We start from the raw sequence: 14,946 nt of genomic DNA, 5'->3' as shown, positions 1-14,946 counted from the left end.
TTACGGGCTAATTTAAAAAATTAAGATGTAATTGACATATAACATTAGTTTTGCATGCACAACATAATGATTTGATATTTGTATAAAATGTGAAACAATTACCACATCATCTAGCCAACAGCACCCCACACAGTTACAAATTTTATTTTTCTTGTGATGAGAACTCTTAAGATCTGTTCTCTTAGCAACTTTCAGATATACAGTACAGTGTTGTTAACTGTAATCACCATGTTGTATATTAAATACTTGTGACTTATAACTAGAAGTTATAAGTTTTGACCCCCTACTCCTATTTTGCCCACTCTCCTACCCGGGATAATTTTTAAAAAATTAATTAATTTATTTTTGGCTGCGTTGGGTCTTCGTTGCTGTGTGCGGGCTTTCTCTAGTTGTGGCGAGCGGGGGCTACTCTTCATTGTGGTGCGCGGGCTTCTCATTGCGGTGGCTTCTCTTGTTGGGGAGCACAGGCTCTAGGCACATGGGCTTCAGTAGTTGTGGCTCGTGGGCTCTAGAGCGCAGGCTCAGTAGTTGTGGCGCACGGGCTTAGCTGCTCCGTGGCATGTGGGATCTTCCTGGAACAGGGCTGGAAACCGTGTCCCCTGCACTGGCAGGCGGATTCTTAACCACTGCGCCACCAGGGAAGTCCCTAGGATAATTTCTTAAAAGTAGAATAGCTAGGTCTAAGATTATGCACATTGTAATTTTTATGGAAAGTGTTCCATTTCCTTCCAGAAAGGTGGTGCCAACTTACATTCTCAGTAATGTGTAATATTGCCCGTTTCTCCTCCCCTCTTACTAATCATTCTCACGTGCTAAGTATAATAAAATGTTTTAATCTGCCAGCATGTTACAAAATGGTATCTCATTTTCATTTACAGTTAGGAATGAGGTTTGGCTTCTCTATGCATATTTGTTCTTGAGTTCTATGAGGGGGAGTCTTTTTTATGTGCTCTGCTACAGCCTTCTGACTTCCCTTCTAGCCAAATGGCAGCCATCGGATACTTAAAGCAGAGAAATAACAAATTCATGTTTTTTTAAAAAAATTATGTGATAGTCTCATGGAGGCTGGCTAACAGGTGGGAGCTAGTGGACCCAGGGATACCAGCTAGGTGACTGCAGCCAAGCATATGAGGACCCATTAGGGCCTAAGCTGAGGCAGAAGTGAATGGGAATAAAAGGGAAGAGAAAGATACTTCAGAAGTGGAGCTGGTTGGGCTTTCAGTGGCATTTTGGTAGTTGCAGGAAGGGAGGAGTCAGGGTGCTCTGAGTTTGGGCAGCTGGATGGAAGATGGTCCCATTAACAGCAGGGGCTCTAGGAGGAGGAGTGTCTGTGCACAAGGAGAGAGGGGTGTGCGTTGGATGTGCTGGGTGCGAGGAGCCCGTGCAACCCCAGTGAGCGTGTGGAAGCGTGTTCGGAGCACAGGCGGGCCAGGATGCAGAGACACTGGCACAGAGCCTAGGCGACAGCTGAGGGTCTCTGCAAGGACAGGCTTCCCACACCAACCGGCATTCCGTGTGGCGGGAAATGGAATTGGGCGGAAGTGTAGACCATGGCCTCTACAGTGCAGCAGGATTGCTTGTGTAGACTGGGAGATTGGTTTCATAGTATCTTTCTCCCTGACCTGTTATTCACGAACTTAAAAGCTGAGAATTATTACACTTACAGAGCAAAATTCCAAACATGTATAACTGTACTTTCATTCAGTAAGTATTACCTACAGTGTCATAACACTATGCTAGGTTCTGAGTGGTATGTTAAAAAGAAGCTAAGAATATATGTATTACTGTTTTTCAGAGTTTACATTTCTGCTTGAGGAAAATAAAGCACACATGTGAAATAGTATGTGATTATGTGCTAGAATGAATAATGTGGACAACTTAAAAGTTAGGAAAGGGGGATCGTATTTAGAGTCAAAGGAAGTCTTTTGAAGGAGAGAGTATCACGTGTCTCGGGTGATGAGTCTCGTTCAGAGTGTAAAGGAAGAAGGGTGGTTTGAAACAATTTGAGCCCATTACTAAGAAGTTTTTTCTTGTATGTTTTGCATTTCAGAGTAGGGTGCTTCAACTTCCCTGAGGTCTTTTAACTGTAAGTGACAGGTTAGCTGATTTTAACAGAAAAATTATAGGATCTTCGCTAAATGCTGTTTCATATGTGTACATAGGGAAACCTTCATCGGAGGCTGTAACTATGAAGTCTTCTGTGTAATGTGACTTTAACTCAGGGATCTGTTAGAAAACTGTGACATGTATCTCATTAAGTAAAAAGAAGTCCATCTGAAAGTTATTTATATAATATTTCCCCACAGGTGAGGTAGGAAATTAGATTATGCAGTCCGAGAAAGTGGAAAGGGACCAGTTTAACTTTCTGCTAACATCTTGCCTTTCTCTTTTCTAATATGAAAAAAGTTGCAGTGAGTTACCATTTTACTACAATTTAGTCTTTTTTTAAATGGGCAGGGAGGCATTTTCAGATCCGCCCCATTTATTCAATATGCGACATCATGTTTAAGGTTTTCTGTTTTTTTTTTTAAAGTTTTTTAGGGTTTTGGGGGGTCAGAAGGAGGCGGTTTCCTTTGATGACTGAGAGCACCATTATACACATTTCGTTGTTCTTTGCTGAAATGAAATGCCACTTTCTAGGCTGTTGAGGCATTTGGAGCCATTTTCCCCAAAGCTGGATGACTCCAGGCTGCTCTCTGTCTGTCTCGTTTGCCTGCTGCTTAACTCTGATGAGCTAGACATGTGGGAGGGGAAGGTTTAGACTCATTGTTAAGGTAAGTTGGATCGGCTGTCTTCCTGATGGAGTGAAATTCATGTGTGTTGGACGAACAGGCTTTGCAGGTTCTCCGAGGCTCTTTTTTGCGTATTCCTGTATTTAAAACCCTGCTGCAGGGGGTTGACATTGTTGGGAGTCAGTAATGACCATTTCACATCCATAGTAACAGCTGTGTCCACACACGTGGCTGTTAGATTGTGAAGCATTTTTTGAAAAAAAAAAAAAAGATTATTCAGCTGCTGCTTGTATTTAAAAATTATTTAGGAGTAGAAGACGCAGTAATTCGTAGGCAAACCTTTCTGAAAATTTGATGAAAGTTGTAGGCTTTCTTTGTCAGAACAGTGCTTCTTTGCTCAGCTTTAGGCACTGGAGCCCCCAAAACACATCATTACCAACCTACTTAATAAAGCGCTGAGGCCAGCTCTCACGTGATAGTTCAGTCATTAATTCTTAAGCAGTTTTTAAAAAAGAATTTTTAGCTTCTAAATATTCTTTCTAAACATTTACTGTATATTTTTTTAAGCTGGAAAAATAATTGTAATGTGTAACTTATTCCGCAAGGAACTTACATTCCTAATAGGTTAGGTGCTCCTAGAAAATATGAAAAAGACAATGGTCAGAGAGAAGACAGTCTTTCACTTTTTTTTAAAGAAACTTCTAGATGACTCCTTACTGGATGGAAGTGGAAGAAACTCACCACCAGTTTATTTTTTGCTTAATAGACCACACTAAGACTCTAACATGAGAGAAAAAAGTAAAAAGATACTGCTTACATGTGTAGGATGCTTTTAATATTGATGTACTGTATAATTTCTTTTAACCTGCTGCTCATTTCAGGTAAATTTATGAAATTACCAAAAAGTATGCAAACTACATGGCACTGCCTTTATAAATATTAAGTCTTTAATTTAATTTGTAACCAATATAAAATTTTTATGCTATTTGTAAAGAGTTTACTTATGCATGTACCACGTATAAACATGCTGAGCTGTAGAATTCAGGAAGATTTTGTATGGTAGCTTCAACATCACAGTGATCAAGATTAGATCTTTTCCCACCCTGACTGCAAAAAGATTTAATTGACATATAATGAATGACACATTAGTTCCAGGTATACAACATAATAGATAACTTGTACACATTGGAAAGTGGTCACCACAGTAAGTCATCATCTGTCACCATACAGAGATACCAAAAATATTTGTGTGTGTGTGATGAGAACTTTTAAGATTTACTTAGCAGCTTACAAGTATGTAGAGTTTCATTTTGAGTTACCTCTTGAAGGATTATTTTAAAAGGTTAGTGAAAAAACCTATGCTAGGTAAGAGGCATTTATTATTAGATGGTCTTCTTGCATGTGTGTCGTTTTCTTAATGGTAAAGTTGAAGGAAAATGCTTTTGAATTGAACACATACATGACAGCCAGGCAAATCAGAACTTTCTCTTTTCTTCCAGATAAAGCTTCACCCAGAAGGCTGCCCCGGAAACGGGCACAGAAGAGATCGGTGGGATCTGATGAGTAAATGTTCTTTGTGCAACAATTCGGTCTTTACTTAACCCGCCCTAATGTTTTTCGGCCTGATGGGAATTAGTGCAGAGAAGCCATATCACCGTAGGAGGCAACTACTACTTATGTGTGGACTGAGCAATCAGAGTCTGTGGCGGTAACATTGCTGAAAATGCACTGCATTTATTTTTCTAAAGTAACAAATTTGGTTTTTTTAAAACCATTAAAATCTGTGTGAGTGTGTGTGTATGTATGTGAGCAGTTGGTCTTACCAGAATCATTGTTGAACTATCTGAAGCATGCCTTTAGAATACTAACTATAATGCTATTGTCTCTTCCTTTTGGACATTTTCTGGCATTTTCCCCCAAAACTCAGCATTTGCCCGGTATGACTGTAGACGTCCTGCCCTGGACTGTTTTTAAAGAAAACAGTGTTTCTCCTTTAGAAAAGCGCAAGTCCCGCTTGATGGCGCAAATCTGCATGTTGTCGCTGTTCTACAACTAGTGTTCTAAAGGCGCGAGCCGGCCAGCTGCTTTTTAGCCGTAGAACTGTTTGGTATTTTGCTGCTGTTTACTGTAATGCACACCTTCCGAAACCTTCCCAAATAAGGTCAAGGAATTTGGGGATCTCTAGCACCAAAATTGTGAAACATGAAAATTCTGGTTTTGATATATAAAACCAACTTCACTCTCTTTTTTTATAAGAAAAAAGGTAACATATGTGGAAACTGAGTTGTCCACTGTTCTATTTCTGACCCAAGAGATAAAGCTCTGGGATTGTTAGACCACTCTGTTTTTTTAAGAGAGCATTTTTCTCTCCTTAATAGAAGCATCTTGCTTTAGAAGAGTTGCGTTGGTCTACAGACTAAGCAAACTTCCAACTAATCCTAAACCTGTTAAAGAGTTGGATAACTTTTAATGGTTAACAGTTGTTAACCGATTGTTTTTTATCTAATCTTTGGGGTATTTTGGTTGTTGATTTTTTTTTCAAGTTAATCTGAAGAACTCCAAAATTTTAAGCACTTAAGATATCAGAACCAAAATACCAAAATTAATTGGGCTTCATAAAATCCCTCTTAGTTGCCCTTGTCCTAGGTAGTAAATGAAGTTTGGCGTTACTGTCAGGCTGGATAAGCAGCAGAGTAAAACAGTACGCACACATCCAAGGCTTTGCCCTGTCTTCAAGTCATATTCTCCCACGTACATTTTGTAAGGGAATGGTAATGAAATTTTAGTAGCTGTGTAATTCCTGATCTGTCTTCATTATAATGAACTGATCCGTCTTTGCTATAATCCCCACCTGCACCCACTCCCACACAAAAAACAATGAAGCAACACGAGTGAAAAACCTTTCCAAGTTGCGTAAGTCCTCATCTGAGCCAAAGACAATGACAATAAAAACAAGTTACTGTAGGGCTTCCCTGGTGGCACAGTGGTTGAGAGTCCGCCTGCCGATGCAGGGGACACAGGTTTGTGCCCCGGTCCGGGAGGATCCCACATGCCGCGGAGCGGCTGGGCCCGTGAGCCATGGCCGCTGAGCCTGCGCGTCCGGAGCCTGCGCTCCGCAACGTGAGAGGCCACACCAGTGAGAGGCCCGCGTACCGCAAAAAAAAAAAAAAAAAAGTCACTGTAAAGCTGTTAACCGCTTTGCAAGTAGGGCTAAGGTGTCAAATTAACTATATTGGCAATGCTAAGCTAAAGAAGCTTTCTATACCTGTAATATAAAGTGTTTTGAGTTTTTAATTGGGCTGTATGATCAGTAGTTTATTTTGGAAAGCTCTGTGAGCTCTAAGAAACTGCATGGTTTTTATTTGATGTAATATAGGAGACCCTTCACCTTCTCAAGGAATATTGATATATTTCAGAACATTTTTGTGAATGTCCAAATTTGTGAAATTACTAGGACATAATGAAGTAAGGTGTAATCAAAAAATTTAAATGACCTCTGCAGAGCATTTTATTGAATTCCTGGTGATACTTAGGCAATGGGAAAGCCACGCTGAGTTACAAGTGCCAGGCCTTCTGACTCCTGAGTAATCTGCCTTATCTGTACTAGACCTTCCATATCTGAGGTTCAAATTAGCGCACGGAAATTATCTGTCATGTTTTATTTTTTAGCACAGATTGGGAACACTTAAATTCTTGAGTCCTCAGATGCCAGGGGTCTCTGTAGTGTCAGTGTTTAACAGAAACTAACTCCATAATGAATGGAATTCAATTCCACACATGGTTTGTTCAAGCACACTTACTTAATAAGTAGCCTGTTTTTTAAATGTCTTTTTTAAATGTAAATATTTGAAGTTTTTATTTGTTTTGATATATTAATTTGCTACACCAGCTATGGTTTCAGAATTCATCTTCTGAACAACTTGGTTCCAGAGTCTGTAAAATGAGCTGAGAATCTTGTGTATTAAACCTGTCACTGGGGCGTGTGAGAATAATGTGTTCATAAAGCATGGATCTCACCTTGGTTGTGCAGCTGCATCATTCATTCCATGGTCTTACGTAGTAAGTGACTTGTAAGACTGTTCCTGCCCCCCTTGAAGAGGGAAATGGTACCTCCAAGGTAGAAGCCTGAGGAAAACAGAAATCAGAAGGAAAGGATCATTGACTTGACTCTAGTGAAGTTTTTCATTTTAAATAAGCTTCAGAAAATAGTGACTTTGATAGGAGAAAAAGGCAAATTTAGATCTTAAAAAAAAAAAAATTTAAAAAGCCACTGACCTGAAGGTGTATTTGCAGTTCATGAGCCTGGAAGTGTGTTTTGGCTCTGTTGGGAAGAAGCAGGTGGTGATGTGATGTTGAAGCCTCTCCTTAATGACTGGTGCTATTTTGGAAGTACAGGAGTACACAAATGTAACAGTATGTGAGGCCCTTATATAGCAGTCATCTTTTGTGGTACAATGATATCCATACCCTTGGGATGAAGGAAAATTTATTTGGCTAGAGCATTTAAATAACGTAATTTGTTTTTTAACCAATGAACTTGGCAGTACACATCATTTCTGCAAGATTTTGATAAACTACACCGTTGCATTTGAAGACATTTCCAGATACACTTGAAGTAATTTACCACAGTTTTGGATGGCATCATTTATACTGTAAAATGAATAAATTTGCTCTAATTTTATTAAATAAAATCTTACTTTTCTTTGAACTAGTATCTCCAGCTTAGTGAAGAGCAACCTGATACATAAACAAGACCCTGGTGATTCAAGTGGGTGGAATGTAGGTTCTGTTGTCGGGCTCATCTGTGTTTGTAAGACCATCATCCTTAGAAGAGAAAAGGAGGCAAGAACAAAACTTGGGGACTGAACATCTCAATAATTTCTTCAGGACTCTTACTCCTTTTTCATGTCCACAAAAGGCTGGACTTATATAGTAGTTAATTATATAACCTGAAGTTTTAGAGTTTTTTTTCTTTGAGATTTTGGAATCATAAAGGAATATGATCAGGGTTTGGGTACCATTTAGCTGCTTTTTTTTTTCCTAAGGCAGTAGGAAAGGAACTCATTTATTAAACATCAGCCCTGTACTGTGTTCCATTGGGCCTTTCCATTTATCATCTCATAAACCTTCACAACAACCCACTGAAAGAAGGTGATACTGTTCATTTTATACACGTGGGAAAACCCGAAACCTCTGAGTTTAAGAAGCTTGTGCGAGGTTTCGTACTGACTGGATTCAGACCCGTCTTACTCTGGATCTTAAACATTCTCTTCCCTGCACCAGGTTTAAGATGGAGACTTTATAAAACCAGGCATTCGGGCAGCTTAAACAAATACTTCGTTTTCTAGAATCCAGCAACTAGCAAGTTCAAATAACCTCATGGTGATTTCAAAATCATGGTTAAAAACATTTTCTTCAAGGTGGCTTTTCTAGTTTTGATTGAATTTTCAAGGACTGAAAGACTCACCTTGGTGTTAGAGGTGAGAGTGATGAGCTCCCTGTTCTTGGGCTACACACACACAGGGGGATGGAGCTGGGAAGCGGGTTAGGTATCTGTCGAGTCTTCCTGTTCAGACAGCGGTTTCCCTCAGTAGGGCACAGTGGAGCATTGAAAAGGAAACCTAGCATCACCTGGAGAACACAGGCAGGACAGCCCTTATTTAAAGTTCAGAAATCACAGCCAGAGATGATTTGGCTGGGCCCTTCTTGATCCCCTGCTGCCCCTCACGTAGGTTTCTGTTACGGTACCTGTGAACGACTGATCACCTCATCCCGTCTCGTTGGCCTGTCTGCTGGGCCGTGATCTTGGTCTTGCTGGCCTTTTGTCCCCGGCTTCTAGTTCACAGCCCTCACGTGGAAACCTAACACAAGGGTTTGAAGAAGACAAGAAAACGTGGGCCAGTGTTTACTGGCCGTCTTCCAGAGGACTGGACTCCTGATAACCCAGTATCTACTGTTGGCAGTTCTGTGAGGTTGAACAGAGAGAGCTGGGGTCGTGTGTGGTGTGCCGGCCTGGGGATCAGGACGGAGTCGGCCCCGGCCAGGAACCAGTGGTGACGGTGAGAAGGCAGCTCATCTCTGGCGTCTCGGTGTGTTTTTTACATTGAGAAATACCTGGAAGTCCCAGTTTGATTCGTACCTTTGCCTAGTACAACGTTAAGTGATTTTTCTCCTTAAATCTAGTTTACTTAGCAAAAAGAAATAGGACTGAGGTGTCGAATGGACTCGTGTCGGTCTGCTTGGGTTCAAATCCCAGCTCCCTCTTCTGAGTTGGAGGCACTGGGCTTCAGCCTGGGGTGCCTGACCCCCGGGGTTACCAGGTGCCGAGGACACGGCCTGGCACGTGGGTGAGCGCTGCCGCAAACGCCGTGTCGCAGGGACAGCCTGTGAAGCGTGCGCAAGGCAGGTGCAGGTAGTGCCTTTTGGGCTTCGTTGTGGAGTGATGGTTAAACTCGACCGCATAGAAAAGTGAAACAGTATTCGTTTTCAATGAAAGAGTAAACGCCTTAAGATGGACATGTAAGGGAGCCAGCTCTAATAACGGGTCTACTAATGAACCAGCGTTACGGGGCTGCCCGGGGCGTTAGAGCCTGCACGCGCAGCTCCCCGAACACCTGGGGAGGCTGCGCACGTTCCAGTGATGCCATCGCCCGCCGTTCAAAAAACATTTATGAAACGCCTCTCAGAATTTCTTACAGCCTCAGACTGAGCCACCCCAAGATAATCGGCCTTGACGTGTTTTCAGAAACCCATTGGTCCGATCGTCCATCCGAATCACATTTGTCAGAACAGGTGCTCGAGCTCTAGAAGCACATTACGGAGGAGCGTGAGGACGTGCTAGCGGGGAGCGGCGCTCGGGGAGCAGATACGCGTCAGGGCGCCGCGCTTCCGCACGCCTTCTTGTTCATCCGCCCGGCCCGCCGGCTCCGGCCCGGATCCTGCAGATGGGCCGCGCCGCGGGGGACGCACAAGGTACCTTACCGGCTTCTGGTCGTGCCACGTAGGATTTGCTTGGTGGTTCCTCTCTGAGGTAGGTTCCTTCGGTGGAAGTCAGGGTACCTGTCAAGCGTATGGGAACGCCCGGCCGCCGGCTCCAGTCTCCCGAGTACGCGCCGCCATCGCCCGCGGGGCGCGGTCCTTGGCGCCCCGGAGAGCGGGCAGCAGGCCTGCGGCGCCGGGCACTTGAGTGTCAGAGTTGCAGTACTTTCCGGTCTTGCGTGACTTTCTCATCCTGTTCACGACCGAGTGACCGTCTCACAGTTAAAGCACCGCTACGTTTTTAAAATGTGCCCCTGCGAGGGGTGGCCTCTGTCCCCACGGAGTGGAAGCTTGACCCGAAGCAGCTGAGGCTGCCGTCCTGAAGCTGCAGGGCGCACGGTGGCGCGAGGGTGGCTCCAGTGGGGGACCTGCCTTCGTCGCATTCCTCCCGGACAGCACACCTGGTGGCGCCTGAAGACTCTCCTTTCAGGGACCAGCGGCGAGAGGCTGTGGCCGCCCCACCGTGTCTGTGCCTCGAGGGCTTTCCCGCGCCCGCTGCCCGGGGCGCCTCCGTTCCTGGCACCAAGTCCCATCTGCAGCTCCTCGGGAGACTCCCGGCCTGGCCTCCGTCCCCTCGTCCCGGCTTCTGTCCTCCCATGCCCCTGGGCGGAGACCTTTACGTCCAGAGTCCGGCGTGTCCTCTTGCCCCTCTGGCTGTCCCGGTTCCGGTCCTCCTGGGCTTCGGGCTTCCCCTTCACTGGGCCTTCAGTCTTCTGCTTTTCAACCCAGCTTCTGCCCCAAAGGCCTCTCCTGGGATCTCCGCTCCCTCCTCGCCAGCCTGTGCGTGTCCGCTCCCCGGCCTTGACCTGTGCGTCTAGCCCCTGGACGCCGGCCCTTGGATTCCCCCTGCCCTTCTAACTGCCCATGATTCACTTTCACTTAAATGTTTTACTGTAACCCCAAACCAACAAGGCACAGATACGTTTATTTCCTCCATGAATCTCTCAGTCTGACTTCTTGTCCTTCTTCAGTAACATGACTCCTGTTTATCCAACATTAAATCTTCAAGAGGCCCACCAGGTACAGTGATTTGCCCTTAAGTATTTAATACATTCTTACTAATTCACCTCTGCTATGAATTAAACTGGATTTCAGTTCTCTCCATTTCAAAATCTTAACTTAAGAACTTTAAAGAAGTCCGAATCTATTCAGTATAGGCAAAAATACCGCTGGTTCAAAAGACTCCCTTCTTTTTATATTTCCTACTGCACTGCAAGAGGTCTTGGGTGTTTGCTATTTTAATTCTAGCGGGCAGTGTATTTTAGTCAGGCTGTTTATGACAAAACGTTCTTCTGCAGTGTGGGTTTTATCTGGTGACTGTGAGAAAGTTATCTGGCCACCTTTAGGACTGACTAGTTAATGAAACATTTGGGAAAAGTTCCTGCTCAGTGAGTTATCTGGAAATCACAGTTTTTCCAGTTTGGTAAACCCAAGAACACCCTTTTTTCTTGGTTATTTCCATTGGTCCAACCTACTGCCTAAACTCGTCTTCAAACGCATCTTTTTTTTAAAAAAAATTATTTTTGGCTGCGTTGGGTCTTCGTTGCTGTGCGTGGGCTTTCTTTTTAGTTGCGGTGAGCGGGGGCTACTCTTCATTGCCGTGTGCGGGGCCTCTCACTGCGGTGGCCTCTCTTGTCTTGGAGCACCGGCTCTAGGTGCGCGGGCTCTAGAGCGCAGGCTCAGTAGCTGTGGCGCACGGGCTTAGCTGCTCCACGGCACGTGGGATCTTCCTGAACCAGGGCTCAAACCCGTGTCCCCTGCATTGGCAGGCGGATTCCTAACCACTGTCCCACCAGGGAAGCCCCTAAACGCATCTCTTTATTTGCATATCCCTAATTAAGGCTGATCTTGAAAGGATTTGCGTTCAATACAAAATGATTTGTAAAGTACCAGTGCGTTTTACTGCTAGGTCTTCGTCTTTGCGAAGTACAAAGTGCATCTAAAATATTAAGCAAAGAAAGGAAGCTACGATCTTGATCTTAATTTCCCTCTGGAATTTGTAAAAAGCTTTACATATTTTCAACCTACAAAATTTAGACATTTCAAGTAACAAGTTTTGTCTTCGAATGAAGAAGATTTAAGATGAGCTTTACATGTGCTGTTTGGCTGTGAGCTCTTTAGACTTTTCAAATGATGGTCATAAGACACCCCCCCCCACACACACACACACACACGTGTGCGCATATTAAGTTTCGGTTCCCAGTAATTAGAGACTGCATACTCTGACCGTTTAAACGTTTTTAAGTAGGCAGAGATGCCTCTTTGGTTTAACTTCATCAGTATATCACTGAGTCAGTACCGAACATGTCCTTCTTTTCATGATTTTGTTGTAAGTGGCAGAGCTGAATTAATGTGTTCTTCATAGAAACAGGAACTTTGGATTAGAAGCTGTGCATACTCTGGCCTTTTAGTCTTTGTAACTGTAATATTTTTAGTCTTCTCTGCTGAAGGGAAATGAATCAAAAAATATTAGGGCAGTGAGAACCACCATTTTAATTTCTTCTCTACAATATGGCTTGAAACACTCAGTATTCAGTAAATTTCAGATTCGTCCAGAGTCTGAAAAGAAATACACAAAATGCTAGAGCAGCTTTTGTGGTCGAGTGGTGGATTTTCTTTTCCTTTTCAAAGTGTTTGTAATGTGCTTATATTTTAGAATGGAAGAAATAAATATAAGTGTTAAATTTATTTGAGCCTCCTACGATGAGTATAATAATCGCGATGGCTGTGGGCAGCTTGGCTGTAGCCCAGAAAGAAAGTGAGCCCATTCGAAAACTTAAGATGTTTCTGTCGCTTTACATACTCAGAGAAAATCAAGACAGATTGGTAGAAAATCCTCAGAAGATGTTTCCCTGGACGGCACCCAGGTTTGCTTCTCATCTGTTACGCCTTCACATTAATAAACCACCTGCACCTCCATCTGGGCCTGTGTCAGCCTGTGCTCGGCACTGCCGGCCCTCCCAGCCCTGGTGCCCACACGGCCCCACCCCCCGCCGTGGCAGTGACTCCCTCTGCCCAGACGCCCCCTGCATCGGCGCCCCCGCAGCCTTCCGTCGTCAAGGGCGCCTGCCTCCCGATGCCTCGCGCCACCCTGGGCGTCGGCCTCGTCCCTCCCCGCTCCCTGGCCCTTCCGCTGCCCGTCACCCCCTTTTCGAAGCTTAAGCTTCGCGACAGCAAGAATTTCCAGTTACTGGGTCCCCAAGTCTTGGAATGGTACCTGGCATGTGGTAGGTGTTTAATAAATACGAGTTAACCTCACAGCCCTGCGGCGAAGTAGGCAACACCCCCGTCTTGCAGATGAGGAAACTGAATGTACGAGTCCAATGACGTACTGAGACGCGGTTGACTGTGAAGTGGCAAAGCTGAGACTGGAACGCAGGCTGGTCTGTGTCCAGAGCTTTCACAGAATTCTGTTGCCTCCCTCATAATACAGAGGTTCTCCTGGTGGCCGCCCAGTCCCCATTCACTGAAAACCCTGGAGAAAGGAGGTCGACTTGCCGGCCTCATGTGCGCAGTGAGGATTCTAGGGAGGGACCGGGGCTGCAGCTCCACCAGGAGGCATTTACCAAACAGAGCCAAGGAAACTGGCAAGTGAGTGCCCAGGAGTTGCAGGGAAGGTGGCTCAGGTGAAATCCCGTGGTGAGTTCCAGAAAAAGGAAGTGAAACAATAGGGGTGTCACAGCTGAGCTTCACACAATCAAGTTAGTTCCCAAATCGTGAGTGAACTGTAACCTTAAATAGTTTTCGTTAAACGTATAATCCAAGCTTGGCAAATTATATCAAGTTGAGACAATGAGATAAGCTATCAGAGGTGACAGCTCCAAAAGGAGAGTTTCAAGTCCGGAGGCTAGCTGTGTCATTAAGACTTAAAAAAAAAAAGTTGCTAATTTTCTTACAAGGGAATAGTTCACTATTTGCATCATAACTTTAAATCAGTAGTATTCCTCCTCTGCAAGAATCGTCCAAATGACAGGGAAACATTTTCAAGCAGAACCCTAACTCCCAGGCCCCCTGAAACCTGTCTGCGCGGGTGTGTTCTGCTGCCCTCTGCTGCACACGGGTGGTACAGCCATGACGGTTCATTCCCAAGGCATCGCCAGAAAGACTCAGGAGTTGTCCTCCCCTAAGGCAAGCCAACTACTCCAGACACTGCAACCCACCGGCCTGGGCATCCTGTGCTCCACCCCCGCCCCAAACCAAACGTGGGACTAAAGTGAAAATAACTGCTTTTGCTAAGACGTCAGTGACGTGACTTGGATTCAGCTGAGTGATCATGTCACCTGGAGAGCTGGCCACACACAGCACGTGCTCTCTGGGGCCTTGTCTTCCAAGAGAAACTTGGTCTCCGACAAAGCCACTGCCCGTCTGCTCTGCCTGCATCACGTCCACACACACACACGTCTTTACTTCGGATGCACTCGTGAAATACTTTCTCTCATTGGACAGGAGCATGATGGTTAACAGCCCTTGTTTGAATCCAGACTCACCCACTTAGCAATCTTACACAAGTCACCTAATTGGTCCCACCTGTTTCTTCTTCTCTAAAATGGGGATAATTGTAACTAAAATTATTAGTTATTAACGTTCAATGAATGTAAAGCCCTCACTATACGCCAGGTGTTTGGTTGGATTTGTTAAAGATACTGCATGTGAAAAGAAAGCTGACCCCAGTGCCTGGCCCAGAGTAACCTAATTTCCACTGCTAGGAATGTATTTTTTTTCCTCATTCCATAAACAATGTTCATTTGTCAGCCAACTGAATACCATCATTATCAACTTTTTTTCCCTAGAACTGTGAAATTCTGTTTAAAAGGTGTGGTCCTGATATTTTTCCTGTACTTAATAGAGCCTCATATAATATTCGAGCTGGAAAGAATCCAGGTCATCTAGGCCGGCCTCACCTGGCCAGGTGGCCTATCCCATCTTTGGACAGCTCAGGTAGCAGACAGTTCTCGCTGGAGCCCAGGTCGACTGCCTTGCGGTCTGTGTCCTAGTTCTGCCTTCCGGACCATCTTTAAAAAATCTGCTTTCTCTCCCTTACAACTGTCTCGTGTGTGTGTGTGTGTGTGTGTGTGTGTGTGTGTGTGTGTGTAGACCTCTATCACTCCTTCCTTTGTCAAAAATCTTTTACCATCTTTAAAAAATCTGCTTTCTCTCCCTTACAACTGTCTCGTGT

General features: G+C 44.4%; 1 protein-coding gene and 1 long non-coding RNA gene across 4 annotated transcripts in view; one reads left to right on the top strand and one right to left on the bottom strand.

The window, feature by feature from the left end:
- SSR1 (signal sequence receptor subunit 1) overlaps window positions 1-4,600 on the top strand; it is an 18,969-nt gene extending 14,369 nt beyond the window's left edge. Inside the window, exon 8 of the mRNA XM_027128311.1 lies at window positions 4,232-4,600. Within this exon, the coding sequence (XP_026984112.1) occupies window positions 4,232-4,299 (68 nt within the window). The 3' untranslated portion in view covers window positions 4,300-4,600. The remainder of the gene's footprint in view (window positions 1-4,231) is intronic.
- Window positions 2,396-14,946, bottom strand: part of LOC113631719 (uncharacterized) — a 19,745-nt gene continuing 7,194 nt past the window's right edge. Inside the window, exons 2-6 of one of the 3 annotated variants that reach the window (XR_003437529.1) lie at window positions 8,481-8,593; window positions 8,200-8,363; window positions 7,430-7,556; window positions 6,750-7,200; window positions 2,396-2,963 (exon numbers count right to left, since the gene is read on the bottom strand). This is a non-coding gene — a long non-coding RNA (uncharacterized LOC113631719). Of the gene's footprint in view, window positions 2,964-6,595; window positions 7,201-7,429; window positions 7,557-8,199; window positions 8,364-8,480; window positions 8,594-14,946 lie in introns of those variants that run through there. The other 2 variants (XR_003437527.1, XR_003437528.1) reach the window with 2 other exon arrangements.

This window comes from Aethalodelphis obliquidens, unplaced genomic scaffold, assembly GCF_003676395.1.
Source record: "Aethalodelphis obliquidens isolate GAN/ISIS:26980383/991018 unplaced genomic scaffold, ASM367639v1 scaffold34, whole genome shotgun sequence".
NCBI classification, from domain to species: domain Eukaryota; kingdom Metazoa; phylum Chordata; class Mammalia; order Artiodactyla; family Delphinidae; genus Aethalodelphis; species Aethalodelphis obliquidens.
Note: the sequence above shows the minus strand (reverse complement) of the source record. Positions and strands in the feature narration are given on the sequence as shown.